Source organism: Mustelus asterias, chromosome 13 (genome assembly GCF_964213995.1).
Source record: "Mustelus asterias chromosome 13, sMusAst1.hap1.1, whole genome shotgun sequence".
In the NCBI taxonomy this organism is placed as follows: Eukaryota; Metazoa; Chordata; class Chondrichthyes; order Carcharhiniformes; family Triakidae; genus Mustelus; species Mustelus asterias.
The window spans coordinates 41137129-41153139 of NC_135813.1; the positions used below are offsets into that span (position 1 = coordinate 41137129).

Sequence of the window (16011 nt, forward strand, 5' to 3'; positions counted from 1 at the left end):
TCCCTCGAACCTACACATCTCAGGACACTAAGGGGCAATTTTAGCATGGCCAATCAACCTAACCCACACATCTTTGGACTGTGGGAGGAAACCGGAGCACCCGGAGGAAACCCACGCAGACACGAGGAGAATGTGCAAACTCCCACAGACAGTGACCCGAGCCGGGAATCGAACCCAGGTCCCTGGAGCTGTGAAGCAGCAGTGCTAACCACTGTGCTATCGTGCCGCCCTTTTGGTCAGCAACATTTGTACACAAGTAGAGCACACTACAAGCGACAAAGGACCCTTCAAAGAAATCCAGCACGTCATTCAACTCTCTTTACCTTTTGCTAATAATCATATTATTACAGTTAAAATAGGAAATAAAAAGCTTTGAAAGCAATTCAGTCGCACTAAGCGTGTTGGAGTCAAGGCCGGTACTTGTGTCGTGAGATGGTTTTGGACATGACATCACCATCGCACTGCTTTTGGATTCCATTTAGATTCCCTTTGCTTAAGGTTAGGTGAGCTCTGTGTGTTTTGCCAGGAGATTGTTCTTTCGGAATTCCTGGCTGGGTTCTGGACCTCCTGAGCCGTTCAGCCGGTTCACAAACAGCTTTGGTTGGCGGAGAAGCAGTTGGCTGGCTCATCCGGGCAGGAGAATAAAGGCATCTGTAAAAGCAGTAGAACCAAAGGGAGAGTTGAATATTTAGCACCACTTTTACATTCAAAGTGCCTGCAATTTTCACATTCAACTATTTACTCCACTGCAGTCCGCAGGACCCATGTTTACAGAATAATCGAATCATGCACTCTCAAGACTTCTTGCGGGCTTCCCCCAGCACACTGTCTAATTCTGTTACTCTAGTTCTACGCTTCTAAAACATTGAATACAGGAGTTGGGACGTCTTGTTGAAGTTGTACAAGACATTGGTAAGGCCACACTTGGAATACTGTGTGCAATTCTGGTCGCTCTATTATAGAAAGGGTATTATTAAACTAGAAAGAGTGCAGAAAGCATTTGCTGGGATGCTACTGGGACTTGATGGTTTGAGTTATGCAAGGAGAGGCTGGAGAGACTGGGACTTTTTTTCCCTCGATCATAGGAGGCTTAGGAGTGATCTTATAGAGGTCTATAAAATAATGAGGGGCATAGATCATCTAGATAGTCAACATCTTTTCCCAAAGTTAGGGGAGTTTAAAACTAGAGGACATAGGTTTAAGGTGAGAGGGGAGAGATACAAAAGGGTCCAGAGGGGCAATTTTTTCCACACAGAGTGTGGTGAGTGTCTGGAACAAGCTGCCAGAGGTAGTAGTAGAGGCGGGCACAATTTTGTCTTTTAAAAAGCATTTAGACAGTTACATGGGTAAGATGGGTATAGTGGGATATGGGCCAAATGTGGGCAATTGGGACTTAGTAGTAAAAAAGGGTGCCATGGACAGACCGAAGGGTCTGTTTCCATGCTGTAAACCTCTATGACTCTACTCTAACTCTTATAAACCCTCTAACAATGCCCCATTTCAACCCTTTACATTCTGCACCCTCCCATTTCCTTCTCTATGAATGGTACGCTTTGTCTGTATAGCACGCAAGAAACAATACTTTTCACTGTATCCCAATACATGTGACAATAATAAATCAAATCAAAGACCAATCGGTCCATTTTGGCTTCCAGTGACTCTTGATAAATTTATTCCGCAAGTCCCACTTCCCCCGTTCTGTTCCCAATTTCTTGCAAATGTTCCCATATCAAGTGTGTTTCCAATTACCTTGAATTCTACTGAATCTGCTTCTTTTAGTCAGTAATACTCAAATTCCAACAAATAACTGTGTAAAAAAAATCTTCTCACCTGCTTTTATTTTGACAGTTATCTCAAAGAATTAAAACTAAACTTTAAAAAATTTCTCTCTTCTGGTCATTGGTTCACCTGTCAGTCAAAACAGATCCCCCCCCCCCCACCAAAACCCTTACAATTTTCATAGAACCCTTAGTGCATTCGGCCCAGTGAGTCTGTACCGAACACAATCCCACCCAGACCCTACTCCCGCAAGTTAATTTAGCATGGCCACCTAGCCCATACATCTTTGGACTTTTGAACTTCCTCTGTTCCAAGGAGAAAAAACACAAGCTTCTCTAGACTCTCCATCCAACTGAGGAATCTGGAGCACATGGGGAGAACGTGTAGACTCCGCACAGACAGTGACCCATGCCAGGATTCGAACCCAGGTCCCTGGCGCTGTGAGGCAGCAGTGCTAACCGCCATGCCACTGTGTTAGGGTACCAGTGAAGGATTGGATTTGCCGAAAGAGGGAGACCGGCTAGCAAAGTACTGGAATAGTCGAGCCAAGAGGTAAAGAATGGATGGATGAGTGTTTCTGCCGCAGGTGAGCTAGGTTGGAGGCGAGATGAGTGAAGTTACAAAGGTGGAAATGGAAGTAGGCTCAATGCTGGAGAAAATATAGAAACAACAAGTTTTCTCTTTCAAAGTTTTTCTCTCTTTTACAAAGCAAAAGTCTGAAACAATCTATATAAGGGGAAGTGATGGCCTCGTGGTGTTATCGCTAGACTATTAATCCATAAACTCAGCTAATGTTCTGGGGACAAGGGTTCGAATCCCGCCATGGCAGGTGATGGAATTTGAACTCAATAAAAAAAAATCTAGAATTAAGAATCAACCAATAACCACAAAACCATTGTCGATTGTCAGAAAAACCCATCTGGTTCACTAATGTCCTTTACGGAAGGAAATCTGCCGTCCTTACCTGGTCTGGCCTACATGTGACTCCAGAGCCACAGCAATGTAGTTGACTCTCAACTGCCTCCTGAACAAGGGCAACTAGGGATGGGCAATAAATGCTGGCCAGCCAGAGACACCCATGCCCCACGAATGAATATATTAAAAAATTACCGATTAGGGATTGGTGCAATAAATAACAGCGTACCTGGTTGTATTTACATATTCATCCTTGGCGGTCTTCTTCATTATTGGCTTACTTTCGCATTTCCCTTCGCTTGTGATGGCGCTGACAGTGCAGGTATATTCAGTGTTTGCAGTCAGGCGTCTTGCTGTGAAGGAGCGATCTGGCCCCAGGTACACCACCTTCCCATTCACGCAGAGTTCAAAGTTGAACAGGCGTCCCAGGGGCACCTCCGGCATGTCCCAGGTGATGAACATCTCGTTGCGCCCGAGAACGTTGAGTGTCAGTTTACTCGGAGCGTGGTTGCCAGGGTCGGCCGTGCTCGCTGCGAGAGAGGACTTCTCGCCCTTTCCTTTGCTCGTGCAGGCGCACACGTGGAAGCTGTAGGATTTGGATGGGGTCAGGCCGCTGACTATGCAGCTGCGTTCCATGGTGGATTCAATCACGGTGTCACCTCTGTACACTATGTAACATTTAATGACACCGTTGGGCTCCGATGGTGGGGCCCACGCCAGCTTCAGCTGGGTCGGCGTGCAGCCTATCACTCGAAAATCAAGTGGGCAGCTTGGCACCGACTCTTCGACAGTCACCGTGGTAACATCGCTGTACAGCCCGTCATCTCCCTCGGTGGAAACATGGAGCCTGAAAGCGTATTCTTTGCATAGTTTGACATCGGTTAGAAGATAGCTGCAGTCCGGACCCTCGTACAGTCGTTTATCACCATCGAACAAGCTAAAATCAGAACAAAGGACAACTAGATTCAGAGCAACTACTACTTCATATTTACCTTCAAAGATTAGATCAGAATTCAACCCTCACACCTCCTCCCTTCCCCATCAAAAGTATCTATAAGCTTACACCATGGCACTAGAGTATCTTTGGAACACTTTGCATTTCCATTCATAGAATTATCGAATCCCAACAGTGCAGGAAGTGACCATTCGGCCCATAGAGTCTGCACTGACTCTCTGACAGAGTATCTTACGCCGGACATCTCCCCCTGCCCTAGCCCCTAACCCCACACATTTCCCATGGCTAATCCGCCTAATCTGCACGCCTGTCCTGACTTTATATTGGTCTTAAAATGTTTTTCAACCGCCCAACTCCCTCCTACAATTGTTCAGGTCTGTGAAGCATCTTCAGATATGATATTACATTTCCCCTCTGACGACAATTCAGACATCCTACATTGGCTGGGAAGCACTTTGGGAGAAATGGTGAAAGGCGCTTTTAAAATGCAAGTTCCATCCTTCTTGTTCTTTCTAAACAGAAGCCAATCTACACTCAACTTGACTGCTCACTGATTTCAAAACCTTTGCAAAGAAGGAGAGCAAGAATAACTGGGAAAGTTAATTCTTTGGGTGTTTGGTGAAATTATAACACTTCTACTGAGCTCAGAGTAAAGCAATGTCAACACTTCAAATTTGATATAATTCACTTGGTAACAGTTAGAAAGAACTGTCACATCAAGATGCAAGAGCTCCCCCCACTCAACTTTTTATTTCTCCCCCCCCCCCTTAAGTATCTCGGGCTTCCAATTCAGTTACTATTAGCTAACGATTTTATTCCGATACATTATTAAACTAGATTTTGCTGAAAACAGGTGTTTTTAATCAAAGCTTTTCATCAACCACTCATCAGGACAATCACAAGAAGACCAATGAAGGGAAGACAAATACTTTATACTGTATGAAAAGGAAATGCTGATTGGTTGACAAGTACTCTAATTGGTAAAGATTTGCCATGGAGAATGCACCAGTTGACGGGAACTGACAGTTAATTGCCAAGCATTGTTTGAAATTTTAAAATGCACTCTTATTAGTAGAGGTGTTGCCATGGAGAATGCACCAGCTCATGCAGACTGACAGTTAATTGCCAAGCATCATTTCAAATTTAAAGCTTGAATTTGACTGGTCAAGATATTGCTAAGTTTATGGTTGAAAGAGATGGAAAGTCAGATGGAAGTGTGGTTGAGGGCAAATTTGATTGAGTTTTTTGAAGGGGTATCCAAGAAGGTAGATGAGGGCAGTCAGTTGATGTTGTCTACATGGACTTTAGCAAAGCACCTCATGGTAGGTTGTTACATAAGGTTAGATTTCATGGGATCCAGGGTGAGGTAGCTAAATGGATACAAAATTGGCTTGATGACAGAAGATAGAGGGTGGTTGTAGAGGGTTATTTTTCAAACTGGAGGCCTGTGACCAGCGGTGTGCCTCAGGGATTGGTGCTGGGTCCACTGTTATTTGTCATTTATATTAAGATTTGGATGAGAATTTAGGAGGCATGGTTAGTAAGTTTGCAAATGACACCAAGATATATGGCATAGTGGGCAGTGAAGAATGGTATCTAGGATTGCAGCAGGATCTTGATCAATTGGGCCAGTGGGCTGATGAATGGCAGGTGGAGTTTAATTTAGATAAATGTGAGGTGATGCATTTTGGTAGATTGAATCAGGGCAGGACTTTCTCAGTTAATGGTAGGGCATTGAGGAGAGCTATAGTAAAAAGTAAAAGTAAAGTTTATTTATTAGTCACAAGTAGGCTTACATTCACACTGCAATGAAGTTACTGTGTCAGTCGCCACACTCCGGCACCTGTTCGGGTACACTGAGGGAGAATTTAGCATGGCCAATGTACCTAACCAGCACATCTTTGGACTGTGGGAGGAAACTGGAGCACCTGGAGGAAACCCACCAGAGATCTAGGGGTACAGGTTCATAGCTCCTTGAAAGTGAAGTCACAGGTGGACAGAATGGTGAAGAAGGCATTCGGCGTGCTTGGTTTCATTGGTCAGAACATTGAATGCAGGAGTTGGGACATCTTGTTGAAGTTGTACAAGACATTGGTAAGGCCACACTTGGAATACTGTGTACAGTTCTGGTCATCGTATTATAGAAAGGATATTATTAAACTCTAAAGAGTGCAGAAGAGATTTGCTAGGATGCTACAGGGACTTGATTGTTTGAGTTATGGAGAGAGACTGGATAGACTGGGACTTTTTTCCCTGCAGCGTAGGAGGCTTAGGGGTGATCTTATAGAGGTCTATAAAATAATGAGCGGCATAGATCAGGTGGATAGTCAATATATTTTCCCAAAGGTAGTGGAGTCTAAAACTAGAGGGTTTATGGTGAGAGAGGAGAGATACAAAAGAGTCCAGAGGGGCAATTTTTTCACAGAGGGTGGTGAATGTCTGGAACAAGCTGCCAGAGGTGGTAGGAGAGGCGGGTACGATTTTGTCTTTTTAAAAGCGTTTAGACAGTTACATGGGTAAGATCAGTAGAGAGGGATATGGGCCCAACGCAGGTAATTGGGACTAGCTTAATGGTTCAAAAAAGAAACAGGGCGGCATGGACAAGTTGGGCCGAGGGGCCTGTTTCCATGCTGTAAACCTCTATGACTCTATGCGGTATCATCAAGAGTAATTTTGAGTGAAAAATATGTAACATATGCTGATCATTGCTCTTTCTAGCAAGTGTTATATCAAAATCAATTCTGAGCCAACTTGAGGAAAGATTATTGCCTTTCTATCTTGCTGAATCATGAAGTAACAGCTTACCTGTATGTCACCTCCAGTCCACTGTCCAGTATCACCTGACTCCAAGAGATTCGAATTGAATTGATATTTAGAACATCTACAAGTGGAGGAGCAGGCTTGGAGAGAGGCTGCAACTTTCTCAAGGTGAAGTCCACCTCCTCCAGCAGATCTTTGGCAGCGGTGGGAGAGCAGGCCACAGTCTGTCCAGTAAGGGGAGAACTCAAATCAGGACTCACAAATGTAGCATCATTCCCAAGACAGGCAATTGGGACTAGCTTAATGGTTAAAAACTGGGTGGCATGGACAAGTTGGGCCGAACTGCCTGTTTCCATGCTGTAAACCTCTATGACTCGATGTGACTATTGGGCATGGCTGTTGAAGGGGGTGACCTTTATGCTTAAGACGACTTTTATGCTTAATATCATGGACATTTTTACACATGTATATCAAATTTATTTTAAAATATTGTCAGCAGCTCACAGCACTGCGATGACTCATGGGCACCCCTTAATCACTTCAGACACTTTAGACTCCAAGCAGGGAAAACATAGACAATAGCTCAACTGATTAGATTATGCAAGAAGCTCAAAACACAAAGGGAGCCCTCCAGAAAGAGATCAGCCCAGGGAAATGGGTTCACATCATCATCAGCCACAGATCAATTCCACCTATCTATAATGGCTTTTTAATATCTTGCTATTGTGCCACTGCTTTGTGTTATTAGCAGGCGCTGATCATGTAACCGGGAGTAAATGATGAGCCTATTACCATATGTTTGGCGCGAAGTTCAAAACCCTATAAATTGTAAAGCGCACAATGGCCAGGGAGAGCAGTTGACGAGCAGCTGTCTCTCCCCAGGCCTGCGGTTTTTGTTACTTTAAACAGAGAATAAAGTTTGTGTTGCCTTTTTGTACTGTACCCACGTCTGCTTGTCTTTTATGCTGGTAGGAAGCGAGAAACTTCCCCTTACAGCTGTGGTCACGGATCACTTCACAGCCTGACAGTTACACACCTGGGCCCCAGGAGTAAACCAAATACGAGAGAAAATTCTGACGGACTACGTGAGGTAAAGGGGCGATGGGGGGGGGTTAAAATTGAGTGGAGCTCAATCTGTTCCCAGACCATGTCTTGACGTCAGAGAATTTTATTCACGGTGGAACCAGCCTCATACAAGGAGGCCAGGAAGCACATTCAGGTAGTCAAGTGCCCCATTAAGGGCCATTTTACTAGGCTGTCGACATTTTGTCGACCTTACCGATTGACCCTTCCTCCCCACAGTTGGGAGGCCGACAGTTGAATGCAGGCAATGTCTGAGTGGAAGCCCGGTTGGGGCGGGGTGGGGGGGGAGGGAGGGGGGGTTGGAAAGAAGTGGGGGTGACCAAGTGTTTTATTTTATTTAACGGAGAGCCATAGCCAATCAAGGCGGCGCCTGTGATCCGATCAGAGGGGTTTATCAGGGTGACTTTTACGGTTTTTTTTGGCAATTGTTTTGTGGCCTACCTGGTATAGGCTGCAGGACCCCTGCCTACTTTCGCAGTGGCCACCGTTCCCCTGGCACGGCTGTGCTGCTGGCCCTCCGACTCTGCCAGGGGTGGGAGGCTGACCCGCCCAACACGCAAATCCTGGTGGCAGTTGATTAGCGAGCTGCTGCCCATAAAACCAAGGGGAAGAACCTTCCAGTCAACCAGAAGTTTGGCCGATACACATGTTTAGTCACTCTTGAAACTCCAAACTCTTTGGGAAAACTTTGCCATAGTGACCACGTCCAGCGTCAGCTATCTCACTGGCAATACATTTCATTGATTCTCACCATGACAGCATGATTTGTATCAGTGTCTCTGAACCTCATCCAATAACAACTTTACAGTCATTCTATCCTATTTACACAGTAATAGAAATAGCAAAGTGGCCAATATATTACTGACATTTTAATCTGTGCACGCTCTTACCAGCCTATTGTGATCATGTTTCCAGCTAAAGGGATACCTTTCTAGTTTTCTAGCCAGATATCTATCATGACCATGACGGTGATGTTGGAGACTTAGTCCCCGGCCGCTCGATGGTCACCCTGTGGTGTTCATCAGGAACCACTGTGTTAAGGTATCCCATCTAATCTATCCTCTTGTTCCCCACCCCTCCACCTCCTTAATATGTTATCTCAGCCAGAAGAGTTTCAGATGTGGAAAGTTCCTGCTGCAGCTCAGCTGATATCATTGTATTGGTATGTCACTGATGCCAACATGTTGGAATCCAGCCTGTCTCACTCAGAATCCTTCAGAGGCCCCTCTGGTAGCCAGGTGTAATGAATTCAATGAGGCCCATGAAGTTGGCCTCTTGGAGTATGAGCTCCCTGATTGAGGTAATGATTGCCTGCCCAATCAGGGAGCCTCACTTGTATATATATATTGAGGATTGTCAGGACTACTGGCACTCCGGATTCTGACTTTGTACCTGAGTGGACTGAAGTTTGTAAATAAAGGAAATCTGGTGAAGGGACACCGGCCTCTGAGGAGTTATTTCACCAATAAAATGTCCACTTTTAGAAATTCTTCTTTCTAAACAAAAACCATCTGTAGATACAGAAGGATCAGGATGGATGGGGCAACATCATTTTAGCATTACAGAGCTCACCCATGCATTCACAATAAAGCCATCTGGAGAAACAAATATTTGGTCATCTGTTTCTGTTGATACACTTCACAGGTGGCCTCATTATGAATATTTGGCTGAGCTCAAGATCAATGGATTAGCCCAGCAGGGGCCAGTTTTCACAGAAGTCGAGAGTTTGCTTTGATTGATTGATTTAGGAGGTTATAATAAGTGATTCATCCTTTGAACTGTTTCGCTCAATGCCTGTGTTTTTAGATAAGATTAAAGGTGTGAAGTGAGGTAAAGCTTCTTTTATTGATACTATAATGGCTCTGTTTGACTGACAATTTTGTAAGTGCAGCAGTTTGATCCAAAGCAGGTTTTTGAATGAGTGTTTTTTTTTAAAAAGTGCATTTCGAGGCTTGCTATTGTTAAAACATGGCTTATTGGTTCCACAGTGCATACTGAGTGATTGGTCATGTAGGAATGCAGGGGGGCAATTGAAGGGGCAGAGGGATAATGGAGGGCATGGAGGGTGCATGGATAAGAGTGTAGAAACATACTTTTCAAAAGGTTCTTGAATCAAGACTGAGTCCTCAGAGCAGCCATGAACCATACCTCCTCAAGAAGCTGGCTGGACTCCCACGAAAATTGCATTGTGGTATGAGATGTCTACCACTGCAATGGAACCAGCCAGGTCAGGAGTGCAGAGTGTAGGCTCACTACCCACATCCAGCAAAAATTGACAGCACTGGGAATGGGGGCAGGAATCTGGGAATTCGTTCCCACCAGGGAACTTGAGACCTGGGCCATTACCAGAAGTCAGTCACAAATAAATGTCATCAACAGCCTGGTCAGAGAGAAAACAGAAAGATTTGTCTCCCATATCACCTAGTTGGACTGTGACTACAAAGTCAGAGTATACTTCTGAAGCAAGTGTTTGAGGAAAATTTCAAAGCACAACAGAAGGCAATATGGAATCTAAAAGCTTTGCACCTTTTTAAAGGCTATTGAAGTTATTTCCAGCAGTTTAACACTATCAATAAGGCAGATGAAAGAAGAGGAAGACTATGAGGGAGGTTGGAGTGTGTGTGTGATGGGAATAATCTTTAATTCGGAAAGCCATTTTATTGGAATTTGTAAAGCCCAGCTTTGGAGAGTGGGACAGTGACCACAGGCACAAATAGAGAAAGGAAATCTGACACGGCACAGGTTGATCATGAAGCCAACAGCCTGCATTTGTATAGCACCTTTAGTGTCACAAATGTCCCGAGACATTTCACAGGAGCACAATAAGACAAAAAGCTGCCCTGATCCATAGATGACGATTTTGGGATAGGTGACTAAAGTCATGGACAAAGAGATAGGTTTTAGAAATTGCATTAAAAAAAGAAAGCAATTTGATTTGATTTGATTTATTATTGTCTCATGTATTAACATAGAGTGGAAAGTATTTTTTCTTGCAAGCCATACAGACAAAACATACCGTTCATAGAGAAGGAAACGAGAGAGTGCAGAATGTGGTGTTACAGTCATAGCTAGGGTGTAGAGAAAGATCAACTTAATGCAAGGTAAGTCCATTCAAAAGTCTGACAGCAGCAGGGAAGAAGCTGTTCTTGAGTTGATTGGTACGTGACCTCAGATTTTTGAATCTTTTTCCTGAAGGAAGAAGGTGGAAGAGAGAATGTCCGGAGTGCATGTGGTCCTTAATTATGCTGGCTGCTTTGCCGAGGCAGCGGGAAGTGTAGACAGTGTCAATGGATGGGAGGCTGGTTTGCATGATGAATTGGGCTACATTCAAGACCTTTTGTAATTCCTTGCGATCTCGGGCAGAGCAGGAGCCATACCAAGCTGTGATACAACCAGAAAGAAGCTTTCTATGGTGCATCTGTAAAAGTTGGTGAGAGTCGTAGCTGACATGCCAAATTTCCTTAGTCTTCTGAGAAAGTAGAGGCATGGGTGGGCTTTCTTAACTATAGTGTCAGCATGGGGGGACCAAGACAGGTTGTTAGTGATCTGGACACCTAAAAACTTGAAGCTCTCGATCCTTTCTACTTCGTCCCCGTTGATGTAGACAGGGGCATGTTCTCCTTTATGCTTCCTGAAATCGATGACAATCTCCTTCGTTTTGTTGACATTGAAGGAGAGACTATTGTTGACGCACCAGTTCACCAGATTCTCTATCTCATTCCTGTACTCTGTCTTGTCATTGTTTGAGATGGTGGTGTCATCAGCAAACTTGAAAATCTAATTGATGGGGAATTTGGCCGCACAGTCATAGGTGTATAAGGAGTATAATAGGGGGCTGAGAACACAGCCTTGTGGGGCACGGTGTTGAGGATGATCATGGAGGAGGTGTCGTTGCCTATCCTTACTGATTGTGATCTGTGAGTTAGGAAGTTCAAGATCCAGTCACAGAGGGAGGAGCCGAGGCCCAGTCCCAGGCTTGGAGATGAATTTTGTGGGAATAATAGTGTTGAAGGCTGAGCTGTAGTCAATAAATAGGAGTCTGACATAGGTGTCCTTGTTATCTGGGTGTTCCAGGGTTGAGTGCAGGGCCAGGGAAATGGCATCTGCTGTGGACCTGTTGCGGCAGTAGGCAAACTGTAGTGGATCCAGGCAGTCCGGGAGGCTGGATTTGATTCGTGCCATGACTAACCTTTCGAAGCACTTCATAATGATAGATGTCAGAGCCACCGGCTGATAGTCATTAAGGCATGCTGCTTGGTTTTTCTTAGGTACCGGGATGATGGTCGTCTTCTTGAAGCAGATAGAGAACTCAGATTGTTGTAAAGAGAGGTTGAAGATGTCTGCGAATACCCCCGCCAGCCGATCCGCGCAGGATCTGAGTGCCCATCCAGGTACCCCATCCGGGCCAGTCGCTTTCCACGGGTTGACCTTCAAGAAAGTTGCTCTGACATCTGCAATGGTGACCCCCAGATACAGGTTCATCCAGGGCTTCCAGGGTAGAGGGCATGCTCTCGCTGACCTCTTGCTCAAAACGGGCATAGAATGCATTGAACTCATCAGGGAGGGGTGCGTTGGAGCCGGCGATTTTACATGCCTTCATCTTGTTGCCTGTTATGTGTTGCAAACCTTGCCATAGTCGGCGGGGGTCGGTGTGGCTAACCTAGGACACTAGCTTGGTCCGGTACTGTCTTTTGGGAGGAAATGCCACTGTTTGGGGTCTAACTGACCAACGACACAGAGTCTCCATTTTCAGTAACCTACAGAATTAGTGAATCAGTTATCCTTCAGGGGCAAGACCAGAGTATCAAAGATGTATTTTGGGTCACAACATAGATACAGATGCGTACACATTCCTCATATTCTCCCTTGCAGCCTTGCAATAAAGAGGCATGATATTCTTAAATTTTGTTCCTTGCTAATTTTCTCCCTTTCCAAATGGACTCGAGACTAGACGAAGGTTCCACAGGAACTGGGCCCTTCCTGGCAGCACAGCAGTGACCCCAACCTCACTGAACACTGTACGAACTGCAGTTGACTCACCCATCATAAACTGGAATTGAACCCTGAACCTTGCATGTCTTTGCAGCTCAGCTAACACTGGTTGAGATCACTAAGTCAAGGCGGCAGGGTGGTACAGTGGTTAACACTGCTGCCTCACAATGCCAAGGACCTGGGTTCAATTCCCGGCTTGGGTCACTGTTTGTGCGGAGTCTGCACATTCTCCCCGTGTCTGCGTGGGTTTCCTCCTGCAGTCTGAAAGGCGTGCTGGTTGGGTGCATTGGCCATGCTAAATTCTCCCTCAGTGTATCCAAACAAGCGGCGGAGTTTGGCGACTAGGGGATTTTCACAGTAACTTCATTGCATTGTTAATGCAAGCCTACTTGTGACTAATTAATAAACTTTAACTTTAGCCATTTTACCCAAATGACGTACAACAGAATTTCAAAATCATTGACTTCTGGCACTTGACAGTGTCACAAGAAGTAAACTGGAGAATTTCTCATGCTTGTTCTCATGGTCACATTTCCACTCTAGGCTATTACATGCCTCTATGTTGTCAGACTGTTCCTGAGCCATTGCTTACCTTTAAAAGTGCCAAAACCTTTGGGTGCTCTCTCAGTTTCACCACCCCCTTTGGATGACTGCCCAATACTTTCAACGTCCTGCAAAGTACAAAACAATGTTAAAATGGCGCTCCTCACAAAGCAGCCGAGTGCCCAGTCACTGCCAGTGAGCCCTTGGAGAAGAGCTTGCTTTACACATTACCTCCTCCACACAGTGAATGCTTGTGGGCCACATCATTGGGCCCTGTGTGGCCTGCACCTTCTGTAAGAGATCGGTAGGAGATCAGCACAGCCAGACATTTGTGTAAGCAGACATTTTTAGCTGGAGATATGACTGGGAATGGAGTTGGGGCAACCATCTCTCCCCTCCGCCATTGTGATCTATGCTGAAATATTGCTACCATTTCCTTGTCGGTTATTGAATTCTAATAGTCTAGAGACACATTAAAAAATCAGTTTCCAAACACACTTGACTGACTAATAGGTTTTTTCTTTCTTCGTTCATAGGATGTGGGCATCGCAATAAAGGCCAGCATGTAGAATCATAGAACCCCTATAGTGTAGAAGGAGGCCATTTGGCCCATTGAGTCTGCACCAACCATAATCCCACCAGACGCTATCCCCGTAACCCCATGTATTTAACCATGCTAATCCCCCTGACACTAAGGGGCAGTTTAACATGGCCTATCCGCCTATTGCATATCCTGAATGGCCCTTGAGAAGGTGGTGGTGAGCTGCTTTCTTGAGCTGTTGTAGTGGTGTAGGTACACCCACAGTGCTGTTATGGAGGGAGTTCCAGGATTTTGACCCAATAATAGCAAAGAATCAATGATATAGTTCCAAGACAGGATTGTGTGTTTAGGAGGGAACTTGGAGGTGGTGTTGTTCCCATGTTTCTGCTGCTCCTGTCCCTCTAGGTCAGTGTTTATCAAATTATTTTTCCGGCGACCTACGTTTACAAAATGGCCGTCCCTGCTGACCCACGCCATGTATAGGATGCTTGGCGCCAAGTACACGTTCAGGGCGCACTGATCTATTTATTGTTGCCTCATGTGGTCATGCATGGTACTGCAGTGAGAATTTACCCAGCAAGAAAGTGGGGGAAAATTATCAGGCGATCTGTGGGGATCATTTTTGGCGACCCATTTTATAACAAACCATGATGCACCCACTGGTCATGCATGACCCCCACTTTGAAAAACACTGCTGTGGGTGGTAGAGCTTGGAAGGTGCTGTTGAAGGAGCCACAGTGAATTGCTGCAGTGCATCTTGTAGATGGTACACACTGCTGCTACTGTGCGTCGCTGGTGAAGGGGGTGAATGTTTAAGTTGGTGGATGGGGTGTAAATCAAGCTGGCTGCTTTGTCCTGGATGGTGTCAGGCTTTTTGAGTGTTGTTGGGAGTTACACTCAGCTCCAACCGTGACATTATACTCAAATGTCACAGCACTTGCAACTGCTCATACCAAATCGAATAGAAAATTCTTCAAACTATAATGGCCACCACATCCCACATTGCGTTAATTGGCTACAATGGTGTGCGATTGCATTGGGGCAAGTTGTTTCTTCAATATGAAACCACCATTAATCCCCTGCACTCACATCTTAACAACATCATTTTAAAACAGCAAGAATTGATTCACTTTCCCTGAACACGATTTGCATTTAGTAAACAGCGCACATGTTGGACAGTTCCTTTCAGTTACTTACATAGCAGCGAACCAAGCGGACTCCTGCTCCTTGGATTCCAGTAACACACACAAGGTGTTTAATATTTCTGGGAAGACGGAGTTCATCAGGATGTGAGCGTGGCCATCTTTGTCTGTTGCCAGGCAACTCAGAGCGAAGCAGGCATTTTTGCTTCCTCCAGTGTCCCCATTTGCCATCATCTTCTCCAGCGCTGTGATCTGCATAAGGAGAGGACAGAGACTCAGATTAAAGACATTGCTTGTGACATGGAAACAGGGGACTTTGATTTGATTTATTGTCACATGTATTAACGTACAGTGGAAAGTATTGTTTCTTGCGCGCTATACAGACAAAGCATACCGTACATAGAGAAGGAAAGAGTGTATAGAGTGCAGAATGTAGTGTTACAGTCATAGCTAGGGTGTAGAGAAATATCAACTTAATGCAAGGTAAGTCCATTCAAAAGTCCGATGGCAGCAGCAGGGAAGAAGCTGTTCTTGAGTCGGTTGGTACGTGACCTCAGACATTTGCATCTTTTTCCCGACGGAAGAAGGTGGAAGAGACAATGTCCGGGGTGCGTGGGGTCCTTGATTATGCTGGCTGCTTTTCCGAGGCAGCGGGAAGTGCCGAGGAAGCGGGACTGGGGGTGAACATAATACAGAGGTCTCAGTACCCACCCGACTCCTCCTTCACCAACAATGACAAGGTCAGGGTTCATCACACGACATTTCACCATCAGAGCTAACTGAGGCTTCAGAGGAACAGATTCATCCACTCAGACAAAATCAAAATACTGCGGATGCTGGAAATCTAAAAAACGCCAGCAGGTCAGGCAACAACAGTGGAGATGAAAACAGAGTTGGTGTTTCAGGTCAGTGACCTTTCTGGTGAATATCAGTCCAGGGACACATTAAAAAGCACCAAGAAACCCTGGCTGGGATTTCACAGGACAATCAGGGAGTGGGTTGAGAGGTGGGCGAGGATGGTGACGGGGGTGAGAGTGGTGGACTGCCTGTTGCCTTCCCACCTCCGCTGGCATTTTACCAGTGACAAGGAAGGTGGTGGCTTGGCCGTCCTATAGGCCAATTGAAGCCCATTAGCGGCCAACGAAGGGCTACCATCAGATGATGAAAATACCTGGTATATATTGGCAGCCTCCCCTGATCAAGCACCCTATGGCCCAAGGAGGGTTACCGTGGCAGAAACACGCCCTCCTGACCTTCCCTGCATGACTGACCACATTGAGCCTGACCCTGACCTTACTCAC

The 16011-nt window shown here is 45.4% G+C and overlaps 1 protein-coding gene across 1 annotated transcript in view; it reads right to left on the reverse strand.

Annotated features, from left to right (window-relative positions):
- Positions 1-234: 234 nt before the first annotated feature.
- LOC144502565 (uncharacterized) overlaps positions 235-16011 on the reverse strand; it is a 71515-nt gene continuing 55738 nt past the window's right edge. Inside the window, exons 5-9 of the mRNA XM_078226667.1 lie at positions 14766-14962; positions 13077-13155; positions 6455-6633; positions 2924-3631; positions 235-651 (exon numbers count right to left, since the gene is read on the reverse strand). Coding sequence (XP_078082793.1) covers positions 408-651; positions 2924-3631; positions 6455-6633; positions 13077-13155; positions 14766-14962 — 1407 coding nt within the window. The 3' untranslated portion in view covers positions 235-407. The remainder of the gene's footprint in view (positions 652-2923; positions 3632-6454; positions 6634-13076; positions 13156-14765; positions 14963-16011) is intronic.